At 37.7% G+C, this 21050-nt stretch overlaps 1 protein-coding gene across 5 annotated transcripts in view; it reads left to right on the forward strand.

Annotated features, from left to right (window-relative positions):
- Positions 1–21050, forward strand: part of MAST2 (microtubule associated serine/threonine kinase 2) — a 229384-nt gene that overhangs the window by 13358 nt on the left and 194976 nt on the right. Inside the window, exon 1 of one of the 5 annotated variants that reach the window (XM_058552293.1) lies at positions 14930–14989. The exons of the other annotated variants lie outside the window; for them this stretch is intronic. Coding sequence (XP_058408276.1) covers positions 14945–14989 — 45 coding nt within the window. The 5' untranslated portion in view covers positions 14930–14944. Of the gene's footprint in view, positions 1–14929; positions 14990–21050 lie in introns of those variants that run through there. 5 annotated transcript variants of the gene reach the window in all.

The raw sequence follows: 21050 nt of genomic DNA on the forward strand, positions 1-21050 counted from the left end.
TAATAGACCTCTCAAACTTAACATGTCCAAAACTGAACTCTTGATTTTCACTTTGCGGTCTGCTTCTTCCCCAGTCTTTCTCATGTCATTTATTCCACATTCAGCCTATCAGGTCTGGTTGGTGCTACATTCAAATTGCAGGAGACTTTTCCCCACTAGCTTCATCACTAGGCTAATCTTATTCTCTATCATCTTTCATCTGGATTACTGTAAAAGTCTCCTAACTGGTCTTCCTAATTCTATCCTTACTGCCTCCTCCCCCCATGATGTTTTGCACACAGCAAGATCAGTATCATTCTGTAAAAGCTTAAATCAGAGTTTATCACACCTTGCTGCTCAAAACCCTACACTGGCTTTCCATCACAATTTTGTTAAAAATCCAAAGTGCTTGCTTTGTCCTATACGATTGTACGTGATCTGCCTCTTGGCCTTCTCTAACCTCATTTCCTTCTACTCTTCCTCCTGTTCCCTGAGCTCTAGTCGCACTGGCTGCCTTGATGGTCTCTGAATTATTAAGCATGCTCCTGCCTGAGGACGTTTAAAAAACTGGTTGAGGACTTCTACACTTGATAGTTTTCTCTACCTGAGGTGTTATTTTTCCAGATATATCTATATGGCTGGCTTCCTCATTTCATTTAGTTCTCTGTTCAGGTATCACCTCCTCAAAGAGGCCTTCCTTGACCAGCCTTTTTAAAGTAACACTCTTTGTCATTCCCTTTCTCTGTTTTTATTCATATCCTTTATTCACCTGTTATTATCACATATTTGTTGTGCATTGTCCTTCTTCCACATTGGAATATATGGTTCACGAGGGCAGGAATTTGGATGTTTTTTCCTTGCTGTTATATCTCCAGCTTCTTGAATTGTATATAGAAGGTACTTAATAAATACTTCTTGAGTGAATGTATAGTGATTGAGTCAAATTCTCGGACTTTAAATTTCAACTCTGTGACCTGAGGCAAGTTACTTAAGATCTCTAAGCCTTAATTATTCCATATATATAATTGAGATAATAATATTACCTATTTCATAGGATTATTGTGAGGATTTAATAAATTAATCCACATAAAACACTTATTACAAAGCCTGATACCAAAAGGCACTGAATACTGGTTATCTTTGTATTTTCAAGTTATATGCACAGAATGTGTGAGTATAGAGTTCATATTTTTTAGTGTTCTCATCTGGTTTTAGAAGGAAATGTAATAAAAAAGATATATCTTGACCTTTGATTTGTTGGGGTTATTGAATTGTTCTCTTACTTTGTTCGTCTTGAAAAGGAGGCTTTAATCTGTGCATTTTTCCCTTTAGGGAAAGTTTATGGATTTCTTTGTTAAGTAACTGGCTTAGAAGATAGAATAGTCTCTCTAGGGTTTAGAATGTAATTAACAACAAATTCAGGCCAAGGGAACCACAGTTTTAAATTTGACAATATCATTTTAGTTATACCAGCTTTAATGTCACAATACTTCCTAAGGGTGAACCTGAGTAGCAAATGCACAAATCCTTTAATTCTTAATTTGTTGGAGATTAACAAGCCACATAGTTTCTCTGCCTATATTTCAGCAAAGCAGAGGTAATATAGTATTCTCAGGCCTTCTAATTTTCATGACTATTTGAGGCCTTCAGGAATGTTTTAAAAAGCAGAGAGTTTAGAAATAGTTGGTAATAATTTTTAAAAAGTTTTTAAGTTATTTCAAAGGGGTAATACCAAGATGATTTTGTTCAGGTGACTCAGGAACATCTGAGTCCTGCCTTTGACCAGAAGGAGAAAGGGATCTTTTACAACTACCTCTCATGCCAGTAGTCTTTGATATTAAACAACACTAGTTGCTGTAACAGATACATTCAGAAGAACTCAGACTAATGGAGGCTCTACCATTTTCTACACATGGCTTCCAGTGTCACCTGAGGCAAGTGGGGGATCTTGTGGAGGCTTTGATAGGACAGGCCTGGAAATGGCTTAATCACTTCCACCCATATTCCATTGCCAGAACTCAGTCACAGGGCCATGCCTAACTGCTAGAGGGCTGGGAAATGTCATTTACATTGTGCCCAGGAGAAAGGTGAGTCATGTTTGGTCAACATCTAGCTAGTCCCTGCCACAGCCCTCAAACTCCAGTAGACCCTCAGCTAGAATTGTGTAGAAATCTTCTTGTTTTGGCTATAGACAGCCTAGAACCATAGGTTCCTTTCATTCCTTGTAGGCCCACAGAATTTGGGGTAATAACCATTTTGAGTGCATGTAGAGCCCTTTTGCCAAGAACAGCTAGGAAACCTGGAAAAGCTTGTTTTCCTCTGTTGTGGCGGAGCTAGTCTCTGGCAACCCCCACACTGGTTCAGGTCTTGGTGGCTAGTGAGATCTGTCTGCAGGCTTTTCTCACTCTGTCCTTGGCTTTTCTCACTCTGTCAGCCCAGCCATGTGGAAGAGGAAAAAAGCCAGAAGGAAGCTGGAGAAGCCAGAGAGAAAGGTGACTGGGTCTCAGCTGTTCTCACTTTAATAGGCTCCTAGAAGGAAATGTTGGCCTAGAGAGCAAACCTTCACACGTGCTTCGACTTTTTAAATTATGGTAAAATACACTTAACATAAAATTTATTATTGGTGACGTTTAGTACATTCAAATGTGCAACCATCACCACTATCTAGTTCCAGATAGTCACTCTGGAAGGAAATCTCATATCCATTAAGTAGTCAGTCCCCATTTCTTCCTTCCCCCAGTTCCTGGCAATCTGTTTTTTTGTCTCTGTGGACTCGGGACATTTCATATAAATGGAATCATACAATATGTGGCCCTTTGTGTCTGACTTCTTTCACTTAGCATAATGTTTTTGAGATGCATCCACATTGTAGCATATATCAGTACTTCATTCCTTTTTATGACTGAATAATATTCTATTGTATGGATATACTACATTTTGTTTTTCCAGTCATCAGTTGATGGGCATTTGGGTTGTTTCTGCCTTTTGATGATTGTGATAATTCTGCTATGAACATTCGTGTACAAATTTTTGTTTGAGCACCTGTTTTTCAATTTTTTGGTTATATATACTGGAGTGGAATTGCTGGATCATAAGGTAGTTTTATTTTTAACATTTTGAGGAACTGCCAAACTGTTTTCCACAGTGGTTGTACCATTTTAACATTCCCACCAGCAGTGTATGAGGGTCCCAATTTCTCCACTTCCTTGCTAACACCTGTTATTTTCCATTAAAAAAAAAATTATAGCCATTCTAGTGGATGTAAATGGTATCTTACTGTGCTTTTGATTTGCGTTTCCCTACGGGCTAATATTGTTGAACATCTTTTTATGTACTTGTTGACTGTTTGTATATCTTCTCCAGAGAAATGTCTGTTCAGATCCTTTGCCCATTTTTCAACTGGGCTGTTTGTTGTTGAGTGATAAGAGTTCTATATTTGTTCTGGATACCAGACTCTTACCAGATGTATGATTTACAAATATTTTCTCTCATTTGGTGAATAGTCATTCACTTTCTTTTTTTTTAAATTGAATTTAATTAATTTTTTTAAATTAAAAAAAATTTTTTTATTGATGTTGTGGGAGATCAAAATTGGCCACCTCAAAATATGTCTCTTTACCTTGATTGTTTTCTCTGAAGGACATTTGAGCTTCTCCTCCCAAGCTGCCTAAAGAATTTAACATACAGGGCCGGCCCTGTGGCTTAGTGGTTAAGTGCGCGCGCTCCACTACTGGCGGCCTGGGTTCGGATCCCGGGCATGCACCAATGCACCACTTCTCCGGCCATGCTGAGGCCGTGTCCCACATACAGCAACTAGAAGGATGTGCAATTATGACATACAACTATCTAGTGGGGCTTTGGGGGAAAAAAAAAGGAGGAGGATTGGCAATAGATGTTAGCTCTGAGCCAGTCTTCCTCAGCAAAAAGAGGAGGATTAGCACGGATGTTAGCTCAGGGCTGATCTTCCTCACCAAAAAAAAAAATTTAACATACAAAGTCTGTTCCAGGAAGGAGCCACTACCATATGATAGCTGTAGTATAATGTAAAATAGATGCGATAAGAAAGGCACCAACAGCCCATCTTATCAAAAATTCTGTCTCTCCAGCCACATTCTCCATAGGTGGCCCTGTAAAGAGTTGTCTGACAAACGTTTGCATTTCCATCTCCATGTGAATTGTCTTCTTCCCCTCTGAAATCCCAAACCACTACCCCAGCATCCTCCTTTGTCTATCTCAATATGCTATTTAAGGTGAAAGCCTCCGCCGTTTGTTGAGAAATTCAGTTTCCCTGGTTTTTCCCATGTATACAGGTTATTAAATTTTGTTTGATTTTCTCCTGCTATTTGGTCTTATGTCAGTTTAATTCGTAGCCCAGCCAGAAAGGACCCAGAGTGGGTAGAGGATAGTCTTCCTCCTCTTCAATGTCATAATAGTTTATAACATTGTGAGATTCCAGTTGCACATTATTATTTGTCAGTCACCATATAAATGTGCCTCTTCACCCCTTGTGTCCACCCCCTACCTCCCCTCCCCCTGGTAACCACCAAACTGTTCTCTCTGTCCATGTGTTAAGTTTATATTCCACATATGAGTGAAGTCATACAGTGTTTGTCTTTCTCTGTCTGGCTTATTTCGTTTAACAAAATACTCTCCAGGTCCATCCATGTTGTTGCAAATGGGACAATTTTGTCTTTTTTTATGGCTGAGTAGTATTCCACTGTATATGTATACCACATAGTCTTTATCCAATCACCTGTCGATGGACACTTGCGTTACTTCCACTTCTTGGCTATAGTGAATAATGCTGCAATGAACATAGGGGTGCATAAGCCTCTTTGGATTGTTGATTTCAGGTTCTTTGGATAAATACCCAGAAGTGGGATAGCTGGATCATACGGTATTTCTATTTTTAGTTTTTTGAGGAATCTCCATACTGTTTTCCATAGAGGCTGTACCAGTTTGCATTCCCACCAGTAGTGAATGAGGGTTCCCTTTTCTCCACAACCTCTCCAACATTTATTTTTTGTCTTGGCGATTATAGCCATTCTCATGGGTGTAAGGTGATATCTTAGTGTAGTTTTGATTTGCATTTCCCTGATGACTAGTCATGTTGAACATCTTTTCATATGCCTATTGGCCATCTGTATATCTTCCTTGGAAAAATGTCTGTTTATGTCTTCTGCCATTTTTTGATTGGGTTATTTGTTTTTTTTTGTTGTTCAGTTGCATGAGTTCCTTATATATTTTGGAGATTAACCCCTTGTCGGATATGTGATTTGCAAATATCTTCTCCCAGCTGGTGGGTTGTCTTTTCATTTTGATCCTGGTTCCTTTGCCTTGCAGAAGCTCTTTAGTCTGATGAAGTCCCACATGTTTATTTTTTTCTTTTGTTTCCCTTGTCCGAGTAGACATGGAATTCGAAAAGATCCCTCTAAGACTGATGTCAGAGAGTGTACTGCATACATTTTCTTCTAGGCGTTTTATAGTTTCAGGTCTTACCTTAAAGTCTTCAATCCCCCTTGAGTTAATTTTTTTGTATGGTATAAGATAATGGTCTACTTTCATTCTTTTGCATGTGGCTGTTCAGTTTTCCCAGCACCATTTATTTAAGAGACTTCTCCATTGTATGTTCTTAGCTCCTTTGTTGAAGATTAGCTGTCCATAGATGTGTGGTTTTATTTATGGGCTTTCAATTTTGTTCCATTGATCAGTGTTTCTGTTTTTGTACCAGTACCATGCTGTTTTAATTATTATAGCTTTGTGTAATGTATATATATATATATATATTTTTTTTTTTTGGTGAGGAAGATCAGCCCTGAGCTAACATCCACGCCAATCCTCTTTTTGCTGAGGAAGACCGGCCCTGAGCTAACATCTATTGCCAATCCTCCTCCTTTTTTTTTCCCCCTTTCCCTCCCCAAAGCCCCAGTAGATAGTTCTATGTCATAGTTGCACATCCTTCTAGTTGCTGTATGTGGGACGCCACCTCAGCATGGCTGGACAAGCGGTGCATCAGTGCACGCCTGAGATCTGAACCTGGGCCTCCAGTAGTGGAGCGCGCGCACTTAACTGCTAAGCCACGGGGGTGGCCCTGTGTAGTATATTTTGAATTCAGGGATTGTGATGCCTCCAGCTTTGTTCTTTTTTCTCAGGATTGCTTTGGCTATTCGGGGTCTTTTCTTGCCCCATATGAATTTTAGAATTCTTTGTTCTATTTCTGTGAAGAATCTCATTGGGATTCTGATTGGAATTGCATTGAATCTGTAGATTGCTTTAGGTAGTGTGGACATTTTAACTAGGTTTATTCTTCTGATCCATGTGCCTGGGATATCTTTCCATTTCTTTATGTCATCATTGATTTCTTTCAATAATGTCTTATACTTTTCATTGTATAGGTCTTTCACCTCCTTGGTTAAATTTATTCCTAGATATTTTATTCTTTTTGTTGCGATTGTAAATGGGATTGTATTCTTGACTTCTCTTTCTCTTAGTTCATTATTCATTATAGAAATGCAACTGATTTCTGTAACTTGATTTTGTACCCTGCAACTTTGCTCTAGTTGTTAATTATTTCTGATAGTTTTCTGATGGATTCTTTAGGGTTTTCTATACATAAAATCATTTCGTCTGCAAACAGCAAGAGTTTCATGTCTTCATTGCCTATTTGGATTCCTTTTATTCCTTTTTCTTGCCTAATTGCTCTGGTCAGAACCTCCAGTACTATGTTGAATAAGAGTGGTGAGAGTGGGCACCCTTGTCTTGTTCCTGTTCTCAGACAGTTGGCTTTCAGTTTTTTCCTGTTGAGTATGTTGTTGGCTGTGGGTTTGTCATATACGACCTTTATTACGTTGAGGTACTTTCCTTCTATGCCCATTTTGTTGAGAGTTTTTATCATAAATGGATGTTGGATCTTGTCAAATGCTTTCTCTGCATGTATTGAGATGATCATGTGGTTTTTATTCCTCACTTTGTTAATGTGGTGTGTCACATTGATTTGCAGATGTTGAACCATCCCTGTGTCCCTGGTATAAATCTCACTTGGTCATAGTATATGATCTTTCTAGTGTATTGCTGTATTCAGTTTGCCAATATTTTGTTGAGGATTTTTACATCTATGTTCATCAGTGATATTGGCCTGTAATTTTCCTTCTTTGTGTTGTCCTTGTCCGGCTTTGGGATCAGGGTGATGTTGGCCTCATAGAATGTGTTGGGAAGTGTTCCGTCTTCCTCTATTTTTATAGTTTGAGAAGGATAGGTATTAAATCTTTTTTGAATGTTTGGTAAAATTCTCCATAGAACCCATCTGGTCCTGGACTTTTATTTTTTGGGAGGTTTTTTATTACTGTTTCAATCTCTTTACTTGTGATCAGTCTATTCAGCTTCTCTATTTCTTCTGGATTCAGTTTTGAGAGGTTGTATGAGTCTAAGAATTTATCCATTTCTTCTAGATTGTCCAGTTTGTTGGCATATAGTTTTTCATAGTATTCACTTGTAATCTTTTGTGTTTCTGTGATATCTGTTATAATTTCTTCTCTTTCATTTCTAATTTTATTTATTTGAGCCTTCTCTCTTTTTGTTGTAGTGAGTCTGGCTAAGGGTTTGTCAATTTTGTTTATCTTCTCAAAGAGCTAGCTTTTTTTTCATTGATCCTTTCTACTGTTTTTTTGGTTTCAATTTTATTTATGCTCTAATTTTTTCTTATTTCCCTCCTTTTGCTGACTTTGGGCTTTGTTTCTTCTTCTTTTTCTAATTCTGTTAGGTGTAGTTTAAGATTGCTTATTTGGGATTTTTCTTTTTTGTTAAGGTGGACCTGTATTGCTATGAATTTCCCTCTCAGGACTGCTTTGGCTGAATCCCATATGAGTTGGTTGGTGTATTTTCATTTTCATTTGTCTCCTGATATTCTTTGATTTCTCTTAATGTCTTTGGTGATCCATTTGTTGTTTAGTTTCCACATCTTTGTCACTGTCCTGGTTTTTTTTGTTGTAGTTGATTTCTAGTTTCATAGCATTATGGTCGGAAAAGATGCTTGATATGATTTCAATCTTCTTAAATTTGTAGAGGCTTGCCTTGTTTCCCAGCATGTGGTTTATGCTTGAGAGTGTTCCATGTGCGCTTGAGAAGAATGTGTAATCTGCTGTTTTTGTATGGAGTGTTCTATATATATCTATTAATTCCATCTGGCCTAGTTTTTCATTTAAGTCCACTATTTCCTTGTTGACTTTCTGTCTGGATGATCTATCCATTGGTGTAAGTGGGGTGTTAAGGTCCCTTCCTATTATTGTGTTATTGTTGATATCTCCTCTTAGGTTTGTTAATAGTTGCTTTATGTACTTTGGTGCTCCTGTGTTGAATGTATATATATTTGTAAGTAGTATGTCTTCTTGGTGGAGTGTCCCTTTTATCATTATATATTGCCTGTCTTTGTCTCTCCTTACCTTTTTATCTTGAAGTCTACTTTGTCTGATATAAGTATGGCAACACCTGCCTTCTTTTGTTTACTGTAAGCTTGGAGTATCGTCTTCCGTCCCTTCAGTCTAAGCCGGTGTTTGTCTTTAGAGTTGAGATGTGTTTCCTGGAGGCAGCATATTGTTGGGTCTTGTTTTTTAATCCATCTAGCCGCTCTGTGTCTTTTGATTAGGGAATTCAATCCATTTACATTTAGAGTGATTATTGATATATGAGGGCTTAATGTTGCCATTTTATTGCTTGTTTTTCAGTTGTTACGTATTTCCCTTGTTTATTGTCCCATGTATTTTGGATTGCTAATTCAATTTGGTGGCTCTCTGTGATGATTTTCTCAGTTTTCCCCTTATTTATCATTTGTGTCTTTGTTATGATTTTTTGTTTAGTGGTTGCTGTGCGGTTTGTATAGAAGATCTTGTAGATGAGCTAGTCCATGCCCTGATAGCTTCCTGTTCTCTTAGTCTAAGCAGGTTTCATCCCTTTCCTCTTCCCCTTCTAAGTTGTTGTTGTCACAAGTTATTCTGTTATGTGTTTTGAATTTGTGGTTGAAATGAAGTGATAATATTTATTTTCGATGTTTTCCTTCCCTTTATCTTTAGAGTTATAATTAAGTGTTTGCTGATCTGTTCTGATAGAGAGTTGCAATTTTCTGATATTGTCTGCCTGTTTATCCCCTTGCTCAAGGCTTTGTAAACCCTTTCTTTCCTTTTTTTTCAGGTATGAGGGCCTTCTTGATCAAATCTTGTAGGGGAGATCTTGTGGCAATGAACTCCCTCAGTTTTTGTTTATCTGGGAAAGTTTATATTCTCCATCATATCTGAAGGATATTTTCGCTGGATATAGTATTCTTGGCTGAAAGTTTTTGTCTTTCAAAATTTTGAATATATCATTCTACTCTCTCCTAGCCTGTAAGGTTTCTGTTGAAAAATCTGCTGAAAGCCTGATAGAGCTTCCTTTGTAGGTTATTCTCTTCTACCTTGCTGCCCTTAATATTTTTTGTTTGTCATTGACTTTTGCCAGCTTTACTAATATGTGCCTTGGAGAAGGTGTTTTCACATTGATGTAATTAGGAGTTCTGTTGGCTTCTTTTACATGTAATTCCTGCTCCTTCTCCAGGTTTGGGAAGTTCTCAGTTATTATTTTTTTGAACAAGCTCTCTGCTCCTTTTTCCCTCTCTTCTCTCTCTGGAATACCTGTAATCCTTATGTTGCATTTCCTAATTGAGTCAGCTATTTCTTGGAGAATTTCTTCATTTCTTTTTAGTCTAAGTTCTTTTTCCTCCTCCACCTGAAGCATTTTTGTGTTCCTATCCTCCAGATTGCTAATTTTATCCTCCATATTGTCAGCTGTGTTGTTTAAGGACTCCAGATTTTTCTTTATCTCATCCATTGTGTTGTTCATCTCCAACAATTCTGTTTGGTTTTTCTTTATAGTTTCGATCTCTTTTGTGAAGAATTCTCTCTGTTCAGTAACTTGGTTCCTGATTTCATTGAACTGTCTTTCAGACTTTTCTTGTAGATTGTTTAGTTTTCTTATGATGGTTTTCTTGAATTCTTTGTCATTTAGTTTGTAGATTTCCATGCCTTCAGGATTGATTTCTGGGTGTTTGTCTTTTTCCTTCTGGTCTGGAGTATTAATATGCTTCTTTATACCTTTGGTGGAGTGGATTTGTGCCGGCGCATAGTGATAGTATCTGGCCGCAGGTTCCACCTGCCACTACTTGGTGGGGGGTAGTGCAGGAGCTGTGTAATCTGAGCCCGCTGCTGCGATCCCTGTCAGCTGTGCCTGTCTGAGCCTGGGCCACTCCTTGGGTTTGCAGTGGCCTTGTGGGGTGTCCCACCGAATGGGAAAGTAGTCACGTGGGGGGCTCAGGGCTGCTGTCGCCTGCTTCCACAGTCCCGCTGAGTTGTGCTCCCTGCTTCAGGGCCACACTAGTACTATGGGCATTCACAACAGCCAGGGGTTTGTTTGCTTTCTGCTGCCCTCTGCTCCTAGGTCTAACCAGCCATTGTGCTTCGTGGGTGGGACCTCCCCTTTGGGACTGAGCCAGAACCACTCCCTGGGATGGGGTGGGATTGTGGTTTCTCCCACTAGATAAGAGAGTGATCACACAGGGGCTCAGGTTTACTGCCACCTGCTCCCACAGTCCCGCTGAGACACGCTTCCCCTCTTCAGTGCCACAGCAGTACTGTGGGTGTTCACGGCAGCCGGGAGTTTGTTCACCTGGGCGGCAGCTCACCTGCCCTCTGCTCCTAGGTTGCACCAGCCTTTGTGCTGGGTGGGCAGGGCTTCCCCACTGGGTCCAAGCCTGTGCTGCTCTCTGTGGGCCTTGTGGCCCTGAGGGCTCTCCCACTAGACAGGGAGGCGATCGCATGGGGGGCTCAGGGCTGCCATCACCTGTTTCCACGGTCTTGCTGAGACATGCTCCCACCCTCGGGGCTGCAGCGGTGCTGTGGTCTCTCCAGCCAGGAAGGAGTCGCATGCATGTTCTGGGCTGCCTGGGGTCCAGAGGGTGCTCACCTGTCTCCACCCATCACCTTCTTGGGGGGTAGTCCATCCACCTTCAGATGTATAGCTTCTTGGGTCTCTGAGGTGTCCTGATGTGCTGTGTGGGTATCCTCTGCTGATCAATGAATGTCCTTTTAGTTGTTCAAAGGGGGAGAGACACAGGGAACAGCTCACTCTGCCATGTTGCTAATGTCACTGTACTTTCTTTTTTTTTTTTGTAAATTTTTTTTCTTCCTAAAGCCCCAGTGCATGGTTGTATATCCTAGTTGTAAGTCCTTCTAGTTCTTCTATGTGAGCTGCCGCCACAGCATGGCAACTGATAGACAGGTGGTATAGCATGACAAATGATAGACAGGTGGTGCGCTTCCGAGACCAGGAAGTGAACCCAGGCCACTGAAGTGGTGAGATACCGAACTTTACCAACTAGACCCATTAGGGCTGGCTCAGTCATTTGCTTTCTTGCTAGTGCCCTTTCACGCATAAAGGTTTTTAACTTTGATGAGGTACAATTTATCTATTTTTTTCTTTTGTTGCTTGTGTTTTTGGTGTCATATCTAAGAAACCATTGCCAAATCCAAGGTCATGAAGGTTTACCCTTATGTTTTCTTCTAAGAGTTTTATGATTTTAGCTTTTATGTTTAGATGTTTGATCCATTTTGAGCTAATATTTGTATATGGTGTGAGGTGAAGGTCTAACTTCATTCTTTTGCATGTGGATGGATATCTAGTTGTCCTAGCTGTGCTTTGATTTTTAACTCCTGAAATTGGCCCACTCAAATGAACCTGACCCAATCACAGACTCACTCCCCTTTGAGGCGGGGTGTGAACTTCTTCAGGCAAGTTATTCTCAGTCTTCAGGGCTAATGGAAATACCTTGAGGGCTTGTTAAAACAAGGATGGCTGGGCCTGACACCCAGAATTTCTGATTCAGGACGTCTGAGATGAGCCTAAAATTTGCATTTCTAACAAGTTCCCATGTGATCATGAAGCTGATGGTCTGGAAACCACACTTTGAGAACCACAACTTTAGGGAAAATAGAGTAAAAAAAGTGACAAGTATAGGGATTTTATTTTGCTCAAGTTTGTATCCTTAGCATGCTTTCTGGAACATAGTAGATATTCAAACTTTTGTTAAAGTGAAACAAAATCTTTGTTATTACTGTTTTTCAGTTTAAGAGGAAATTACTTGGATGAAATTCAAGCCTGAAGTTCCACCACAAAGTATAATTAATAGATAACAATTACTGAAGTCTTACTTTGTGGTGAGTAGTGTGCTAAACACTGTAATTCTCATATAAACCCTATAAGGTAGATAGTATTTATCCTCATTTTACAGATGAAGAAGTTGAGGTACAGAGAGGTTAAATAACTTAAGGTCCTGCAAGTTCCAGAGCCTTGACTCCTGAGCCTATGCTCTTAAAAAGTTGAAGTTGCTTTCATTTTAACTAACAAATTATTTTAGAGGGTTAAGCTGTGATTTATGGACTTGGAGTTAAGATTTGATTTATATTTCTGTACTTTCATTGGCTTCATGATTTTGTGCAAAATGTCTGCCTTAGTTTTCTCTGCTAAATTTTCTCTTCTACACAATAAAGCAAATGTTGCTTTCTATCCCTTTCTTGATCTTGTATTTTTTAAATGAAGGCTTTGAGTACCTTGAAAAAAGTATTTGATCTTGTATGTTTATATGTCTGTGTAATCCATAGGTCTTAACCGTCTATGGCATTTCTGTTGCCACAATGAAAAAATTGAATTCTGACCTGGTAATCATTTCTTGCAATTTTAATTCTCACTTGATGTTTTAAAAAAGTGTTTAATTATAAAACATTACAAATTTACAGGAAAATACATTAGACACCTGCATACTCACTACCTAAATTTAACAGATGTTTACATTTTGCTTTAGATTTGTTTTTTAAAGAAGTAAAATGTTACAGGTACTGATAGCATTTCTTCCCTCCCCACTCCACCCCAGGAGGGAACCACTGTCCTGAAGATGGTGTGTATTAAAATGTTACCTTAGTGGGGACAAAAAAAATCCATTACTAAAGATGTTTATCCATATGCAAGATGTAGCAGTATTTGTTTTTAAATTTTATACAAATTAGGTATTACTGTATGTGTCCCTTTACTCTTTTACCTTTTTTTTCACTCAACACTGTTTTTGAGAATTATGTATGTCATGGATCAGCAAACTTTTTCTGTAGATGGCCAGATAGTGGGTATTTTAAGCTTTGTCATACTCTTTCACAGCTACTCAGTTCTGCTGTTGTAGCATGATAGCATCCATAAGAAAAACATGTAAACAAATGAACTTGGCTATGTTCCAATAAAACTTTACATATAGACATTGAAATTGGAATTTCATATAATTTTCATATTCTTTATATTGAGAATAATATTTTACAAAATATTGTTTTTTTGATTTGTTTTCCAACAATTTACAACTGTAAAACTATTTTTAGCTTCCTGGCTGGACGTAAACAGGTGATGGGTAGGATTTGGCCTGCCAGCTGAAGTTTGCCAGCCTTGATCTGTGTTAATACATTTAGATCAATTTCATTAATTTTTAACTGCTATGTAGCATTCCTTTGAATAAATGACAGTTTATCCATTCTTATAATCATGGACCCTTAGGTTATTTCCATTTTCCCTATTAGAGTGCTACAGTAAATATCCTTTGACTTATCTCCTTGTGCACATGTGCAAGTTTCTCTTGCTGGATATTATTGCCAGATTGCTTTCTACAGTGATTGTACTAATTTGTACTTTGACCAGTGATGTTTCCCTATGTCCTTGCCAACCCTTGGTGTTACCAGGTTATTACTTTTTGTTAATTTGCTAGGTTTAGGTGGCATCTCAGTGTTTTAAATACATTTTCCTGATTACTGGTGAGGTTGAGAATCTTTTCATATATTTATTGGGAATTTTTGTCTTCCATGATTTCCTTATTCCTGTGTTTGCTTATAGACTTTTTTTTTTTCTTATTGATTGTTGTTTAAATATAATATGGAGTAAAAGGATACTTTGGACTAGGCTTGAATTCTCTCAGTAGCTTAGTAGGTTTGAATTCGAAATGAGGATAAGAATGTCTGTTTTGCAATGTTGTTTTTATGGTTAAATTAAGGTTTAAAATGCCTGGTTGTATTGGGTCTCACTACGTGTTTGTTTCGATGTTTTTCATTGTGCTTGTTCTTTGTCACTGCTATAACTTTAAGTGTAACAGTATATTCCCTTATTTTTTGTAGCAGCTCACTTGTTTTGTGATTTTTCTTCCTTTTCTTTCCTTTTTTTCTTCTTAACCTTTTTATTGTAAAATATAACAAGTACAAGAAAAGCACTCAAAACAAATGTGTAGCTTAATGAATTATTATAAGATGAACACCCTTATAACCATTACCCAGGTCAAGAAAGAGAATTTTGCCAGCCATTCTAGAAACTCCTCTTCCTGTGCCCCATCCCAATCATAGCCTCTGCCTCCCTCCAAAAATAATCACTATCCTGACTTAAAAAGTAATAATTTCCTTGTGTTTTTTTATAAGTTTGCATCTAAGACATCACAGTTTAGTCTTGCCCATTTTTAAAAACTAGATAATGTTTAAGTCTCTTTCAATCTGTAGGTTTTCCTTCCATCTCTTCCTTTTCCTTAAAATTTGTATGTTGAAAAACCCTGGGGCATTTGACCTGTAGAATTTCCCACAGTCTAGATTGCATACTTTTGGTGCATTTCAAAATGTTTCTGTGTCATTTGTATTTCCTGCAAGTTACAGCTGGATACAGAGGCTTAATCAGCCTCAGGTTCAGTTTCTTTGGCAAGATTATGAGTGGTAGCATGTTCTTTCAACTGGAGGCAGACAATGTCTGGTTTTTGCTCTTTGAGTTTAGCAGTTGTTGATGCTCAGTGCGGAGACTCATTAACTAGGAGTTGCACAATGGTGATATAATTCTATCATTTTGTTTTTGTTTTTAGCTGGAGTAACGTTTTGAGGAGATGCTTCCCCACGTCTACTATTTGGTTCCCAGTGGTATAGTTTATGTAAGAAAGGCCTGATTGTTTCCTTTTATTTACCTAGTTTTTAAGATAATGAATTGGTTCCCTGCCATCTTCAGAATGTGACCAGTTAATTATTGTTTTTTTTTTATTTTTATTTTTTGGTGAAGAAGTTTGGCCCTGAGCTAACACCTGTTGTCAATCTTCCTCTTTTTGCTTGAGGAAGAGTGGCCTTGAGCTAACATCTGTGCCTATCTTCCTCTGTTTTTGTATGTGGGACGCCGCCACAGCATGGCTCCAGAGTAGCATAGGTCTGTGCCTGGGATCTGAACCTGTGAACCTGGGCCACCGAAGCGGAGCACGCGAACTGAACCACTATGCCACTGGGCTGGCCCCTAATTATTTTTTATTATCAGTGTGGAGTCATGCATTTAAATGTATTTGATGATGGGTTTAAACCCATATTTGATGTGTTTTCTTGTACTAATTGAAGCTCAAATTGTCCTATTGTTGTCTAGGAAGAGCCTTTTCAAGTTGGTTCCTTAGTCTTTTTGACCTGATCCTAACAGTTTTGATAATATTCTTGCTATTTCATATGTCAAACTGTTCCAGGCTCATTTTCCACCTTACACCTGGAATTAGCTATTTCTCCAAGAACTCCTGGTTTCTTTTAATGGGAAATAATATTTCAGAACAATTGCAATCTAGATCCTAAGGATACTCAATGCTATTAGATTGGTCATTGTTTCTACGACTTTTCAGTGGATGGAGTTAAGAAATATATATAATAAAACTACCTTGTTAATTAACAATGATAGTTACAGAGGACTGCAGAGTTTTTTTTTTTTTTTTTCTTTTACTTAGTCTCCCATATATTACATCAGTATCTCCTCTGTTCCATACCAAGAATTATGTTCCCAAGGACTCAGGGGATGACAGAATTAGAATATCCAGGAATGATTCTTTTGCTTTATCATATGTTAAATATATGAGTCTCTAGTGGCAATACTAATATACTACCACCAATAATGATTAATGAAAACTGTTAAAAAATTTTTTTTGTGTATGCTATCTCCACTTTCCCTCCTCCATTTTACTCTCTTCCTTTTAATGTACATTTATTCATAATTCTACAAATGACTATATATTTAATGCTAACCAACATGTTTATATCTCTGGTTATTTTGATTGTCTGAGTCTTGCTCTCTAGTAGATTCCTTAGGAAGGGCCTGTTGGAACAATATTCCCTGAGTTATTTATATTGATAACAGTTTGCCTGTGCCCTTTACCTTGAAGATTACTTTTCCTGGATATAAAATCCTTGGCTTCCATTGTTTTTCCTTGAGTATCTTATATATGTAATCTTGTTTTTCTTCTGGCTTAAAGAATTGGTGTCAAAATCTGATGGTGATCTAAGTTTTTCTTAAAGATCACATGCTCTTTTTTTTTAACGCTGAAAGGATTTTTTTGTTGTTGTTAAAGTTCAATAATTTTACTAAAATATATTTTGGTCTTGGTTATTTTGGATTTATATCTCTTGTGTATAGTGTGCTCTTTTAGTGTGCAGTTTTCACAATTTTTTTAACTTCGGAAAAGTTATTGAATTTTATTTTTTAGTATTTGTTCTGTTGCCTTGCTTTGATTTTCTTCTGCAGGGACTTCTATTAGCTGTATGTTGGATCTTCTTTGTCTCTCTTCAACATATCATTTTCTCTCAAATATTTTTTTTTCTTTCTTCATTGAAAAAAACAACAATCCATTCCATCTTCCGTATCTCTTAAGGCATTATCTGTTGTGTTTATTCTCTCTTGTGTTCCTTCAAGTTTAGTCTTCATTTCATAACTGATCTTCTATTTCTAATTTTTTCTTGAGCTCTCTCATCTCATTAGTGAGTTTTCCTAATTCTGATTCAAGTTTTGTAGCATAAATGTCTTTAGTGAATTTTAAAATATATGTTACAGAAGGAAAACCTAATGTATTTATCTGCATTTTTGTTTACTGTAGTATTTTTCTCTTCCTGATTTCCTAAAGTTCTGTTTAGAGAACTTCGTTTAGCCGTTCTTTAAGGTTAGGTCTGCTGCCAACATATTCTCTTAGTTATCCTTCTTCCTGAACGTTATTTTCACTGGGTATTGCTTCTGGGTTGACTGTTCTTTTCTTTTAACATTTGAAAAATACTGTACCACTTTATTCTGGACTCCATGGTTTCTGATGAGAAATCTTCTGTCATTCAAAAATAATTTTTTTTTTCTTTCTATAGGTAAGGTGTCATTTTTCTCTGGCTGCTTTCATATTTTTCTTTTGTTTATAGTTTTTCAGAATTTTAATTATGTTTCCTAACATATTTCTTTGTGGTTATTCTGTTTTGTGTTCACTCAGCGTCTTGAATCTGTAGGTTTATGTCTTCTTGACACATTTGGGAAGTTTTCAGCCATTATTTGTTCTAGCACTTTTTCAGCCTTCCTTGGTCTCCTTGTCTTTTCCTTTTGGACTCTGATGACACAGACATTAGATCTTTAGTTATAATCCCATAGGTCTCTGAGTCTCTGTTCATTGTTTTCAGTCTGTTTTCTCTCTGTTGTTCACATTGGGTAATTTCTGTTCCTCTGTCTTCCAGTTCACTGTTTCTTTACTTTGTCCTCTCCATTCTGCTCTTCAGCTCATTCAGTCAGTTTTTTATTTTGGTTATTATATTTTTCAATTCTAAAATTTCATTTGGTTCTTATTTATATCTTCTATTTCTTTGCTGAGACTTTTATCTTTTCATTTGATTCAAGCATGTATGTCTTTGCTCATTGATGTATTTTTATCGTGTATTTTTTATATCCTTTTTGTCTCTCATTTCCTCTGTTATTGCCATCTTTTGTGTTTAGTTCATTTTTTTGTGTGTGTAGTGAACCATTTTGATCCCCTCTCATTTCCTTTTGTGTGTGCTTTTTGATATTTTCTTTATGCTTGCCATAGGGATTACATGTAACATCCTGAATTTATAGTAGTCTAGTTTGAATTAGTGCCATGTTCAGTGGCATACAACAACTCTGCTCCTATACAGCTCTATTCCTCCACCCCCTTTATGTTGTCACAAATTACATCTCCTACATTGTGTGCCCAATAACAGATTTATGCATGTCTTTTAAATCATATAGGAAATAAAAAGTGGAGTTACAAACCACAAATACAATAATACTGGCTTTTATGTTTGCCCATGTAGTTACCTTTACCGGAGATCTTTATACCTTCATGTGGCTTCAAGTTTCTGTTTTGTGTCTTTTCATTTCAACCTGAAGGACTCCTTTTAGGGCAAGTGTAGTGGTAATGGACTCCCTCATCTTTTGTTTATCTGAGAATGTCTTAATTTCTCCCTTATTTTTGAAGGATAGTTTTGCTGGATATAGAAATCTAAATTGACAGTTTTTTCTATCAGCACTTTAAATATGTCATCTCACTTCCTTCTGGACTTCATGGTTCTGATGCAAAATTGGCTGTTAATCTGATTTAGGATCCCCTGTACACGATGAGTTGCATCTCTCTTGCTGGTTTGAATATTTTCTTTTTATTGTTGGCGTCCAGTTTGATTATAATGTGTCTCAATGTGAATTTTTTTGAGTTTAACCTACTTGAAGTTCATGGAGCTTCTTGAACATGCAGATTCTTGTCTCATCAAATTTGGGAAGTTTTCAGCCATGATTTCTTCATATGTTCTTTCTTCCGCTTTCTCTGTTCTCCTTCTGGGATTCCCTTAATGCATTTATTATTTCTTTTGAAGACATCCCTTTGGTCCCATAGGCTCTTTTCACTTTTCTTCATTCTTTTTTTTTTTTTTAAAGATTTTATTTATTTATTTATTTCCCCCCAAAGCCCCAGTAGATTGTTGTATGTCATAGCTGCACATCTTTCTAGTTGCTGTATGTGGGACGCGGCCTCAGCATGGCCGGAGAAGGGTGCACCGGTGCGCGCCCAGGATCCGAACCCGGGCCGCCAGCAGTGGAGCGCACGCGCTTAACTGCTAAGCCACGGGGCCAGCCCTACGTTTCTTCATTCTTTTTTTTTTCCTGCTCCTCAGACTGTATAATTTCAATTGTCCTGTCTTCAAGATTGTTGAATCTGTATTTGCCTACTCAACAGTGTTGATTCTTTGTTTCCCTGCTCATATCTGCTGTTGAACCTGTCTACTGAATTTTTCATTTTACTTATTGTTCTTTTCATCTCCAGAATTTGTTTGGTTCCTTTTTATAATTTCTAGCTTTTTGTTGATATTCTTATTTTGTTGAAGCATTGTTTTCCTGAATTTCTTTCATTCTTTATCCATGTTTGCCGATTTCAGCATATTTAAGACAGTGGATTTAAAGTTTACTACCAAGTCCAATGCTGGGCTTTCTCAGGGATGGTTTTTGTTAATTTATTTTGATTCTTTGAATAGGCTATCCTTTTTTATTTCTTTGTATGTCTTGTGATTCTTTTTTGTTCAAAAGTGGACATTTGAGTATTGGTAACTCTGGAAATCAGCTTCTCCCCTTTCCCCAGGGTGTGCTGTTTTTGATTGTTGAAGGCTATACTTGTCTTGTTTGTCTAGTGAGTTTTCCCAACCTTTTTTTGCAGAAACTGTATTCCTTGCTATGTGTGGTACTGATGTCTCTGTTCCCTAGCTGGTGTTTTAATGGCAATTTCCTTGACTTCCAGGAGCTAAATAAACAAACACACAAACAAATACACCTCCCAGTCTTTGCAGATTGACTTTGTGCTGGGGTCTTTCTTCAGCACTTAGCCAGACTTGTACTGAGCCTAGGGATCAGCCTGAGATGAAAGCTTCAAGTCTTTTCAGGTCTCTCCTGAGCATGCATTTTGCCTTGGACTTTCTAAATTACCCTATATACACAGGTGTTCTTAATTGCCCTAATTTCCCCTTTTCCTCCCAGACCTTAGGCACTCTATTGTATGTCTCATTTGTAATCTCTTGCCCAGATGGCTGTGAGTGTTTGGATCACCTTACAGTGTTTTTGAGCAATGGCTGCTGCTCTTCGACCTTGAACAGATTCTGAGTTAGGTGAAACAGGGAGAAGTGCCTTGTGTCAGTCCTTTAAGTAATCCCCAGACAAGTTAGACATAAACAATAATTTGCAAATAAGGTCTGTTTTGCTTTTTCTGGAAGCAAGGACTAGAGTCCCAGGCTGGGAACACTGGCTCATGTCTTCAAGACTGCCTCCATGTCAAGGAGTGTGTGGGGCAAGGGCAAGTAAAAATGCCACAAGGTTTCCTACCATTTTTTTTTTTTTTTGGTGAGGAAGATTAGTCCTGAGCTAACATCTGTCGCCAATCCTCCTCTTTTTGCTGAGGAAGACTGGCCCTGGGCTAACATCCATGCCCATCTTGCTCCACTTTATATGGGACGCCAACACAGCATGGCTTGACAAGTGGTGCGTCAGTGTGCGCCTGGGATCCAAACCCCGGGCCGCCGCAGCGGAGCGCACGCACTTAACTGCTACACCACCAGGCTGGCCCCTTTCCTACCATTTTTAAGGTTGATTAAGGTTGACTTCTTGATTCATCCTTCTCTTGGTTGCTGTAAACCGTTGACTGTTGTCCAGAGTTCTGATAAATGTGGTTTTGACAGTTTGCTTGTTTTTCAGTGTTTCTGTGGAAGGATGTTAGTTTGGAGCTGCATACTCCACCATTTTGCTGATGTTACCTCTTGTTTGATTTTAATTTTTGCTTCCCTAATGATAAATGATTTTGAGGATAGTTTCATATGTTCATTTGCCATATTTGCCTCTACCTTGTTGAAGTGTCTTTTCAGTCTTTTGCTCACGTTTTTTTTTATTGCTTGTGTGTTTTCTTATTATTGAATTGTGGAAGATCTTTATATATACTGAATGCCAGTCCTTTCTCAGATGAGTGTTTTGCAAATATTTTTTCCTTATGTGTGATTTGGTTTTAAATTTTTTAACAGTATTTTTTGAAGAGTAATAGTTTTTAAGTTTGATGAAATCCAATTTATAAATTTGTTCTTTTTAAACGTATGCTTTGTGTCTTTATCTAAAACTCTAACTTATCTAAGAACTTAACTCAAAGTTAAAAAATTTACTCTTGTATTTTCTTCTGAAGTTTT

Source organism: Diceros bicornis, chromosome 13 (assembly GCF_020826845.1).
Source record: "Diceros bicornis minor isolate mBicDic1 chromosome 13, mDicBic1.mat.cur, whole genome shotgun sequence".
Lineage (NCBI taxonomy): Eukaryota > Metazoa > Chordata > Mammalia > Perissodactyla > Rhinocerotidae > Diceros > Diceros bicornis.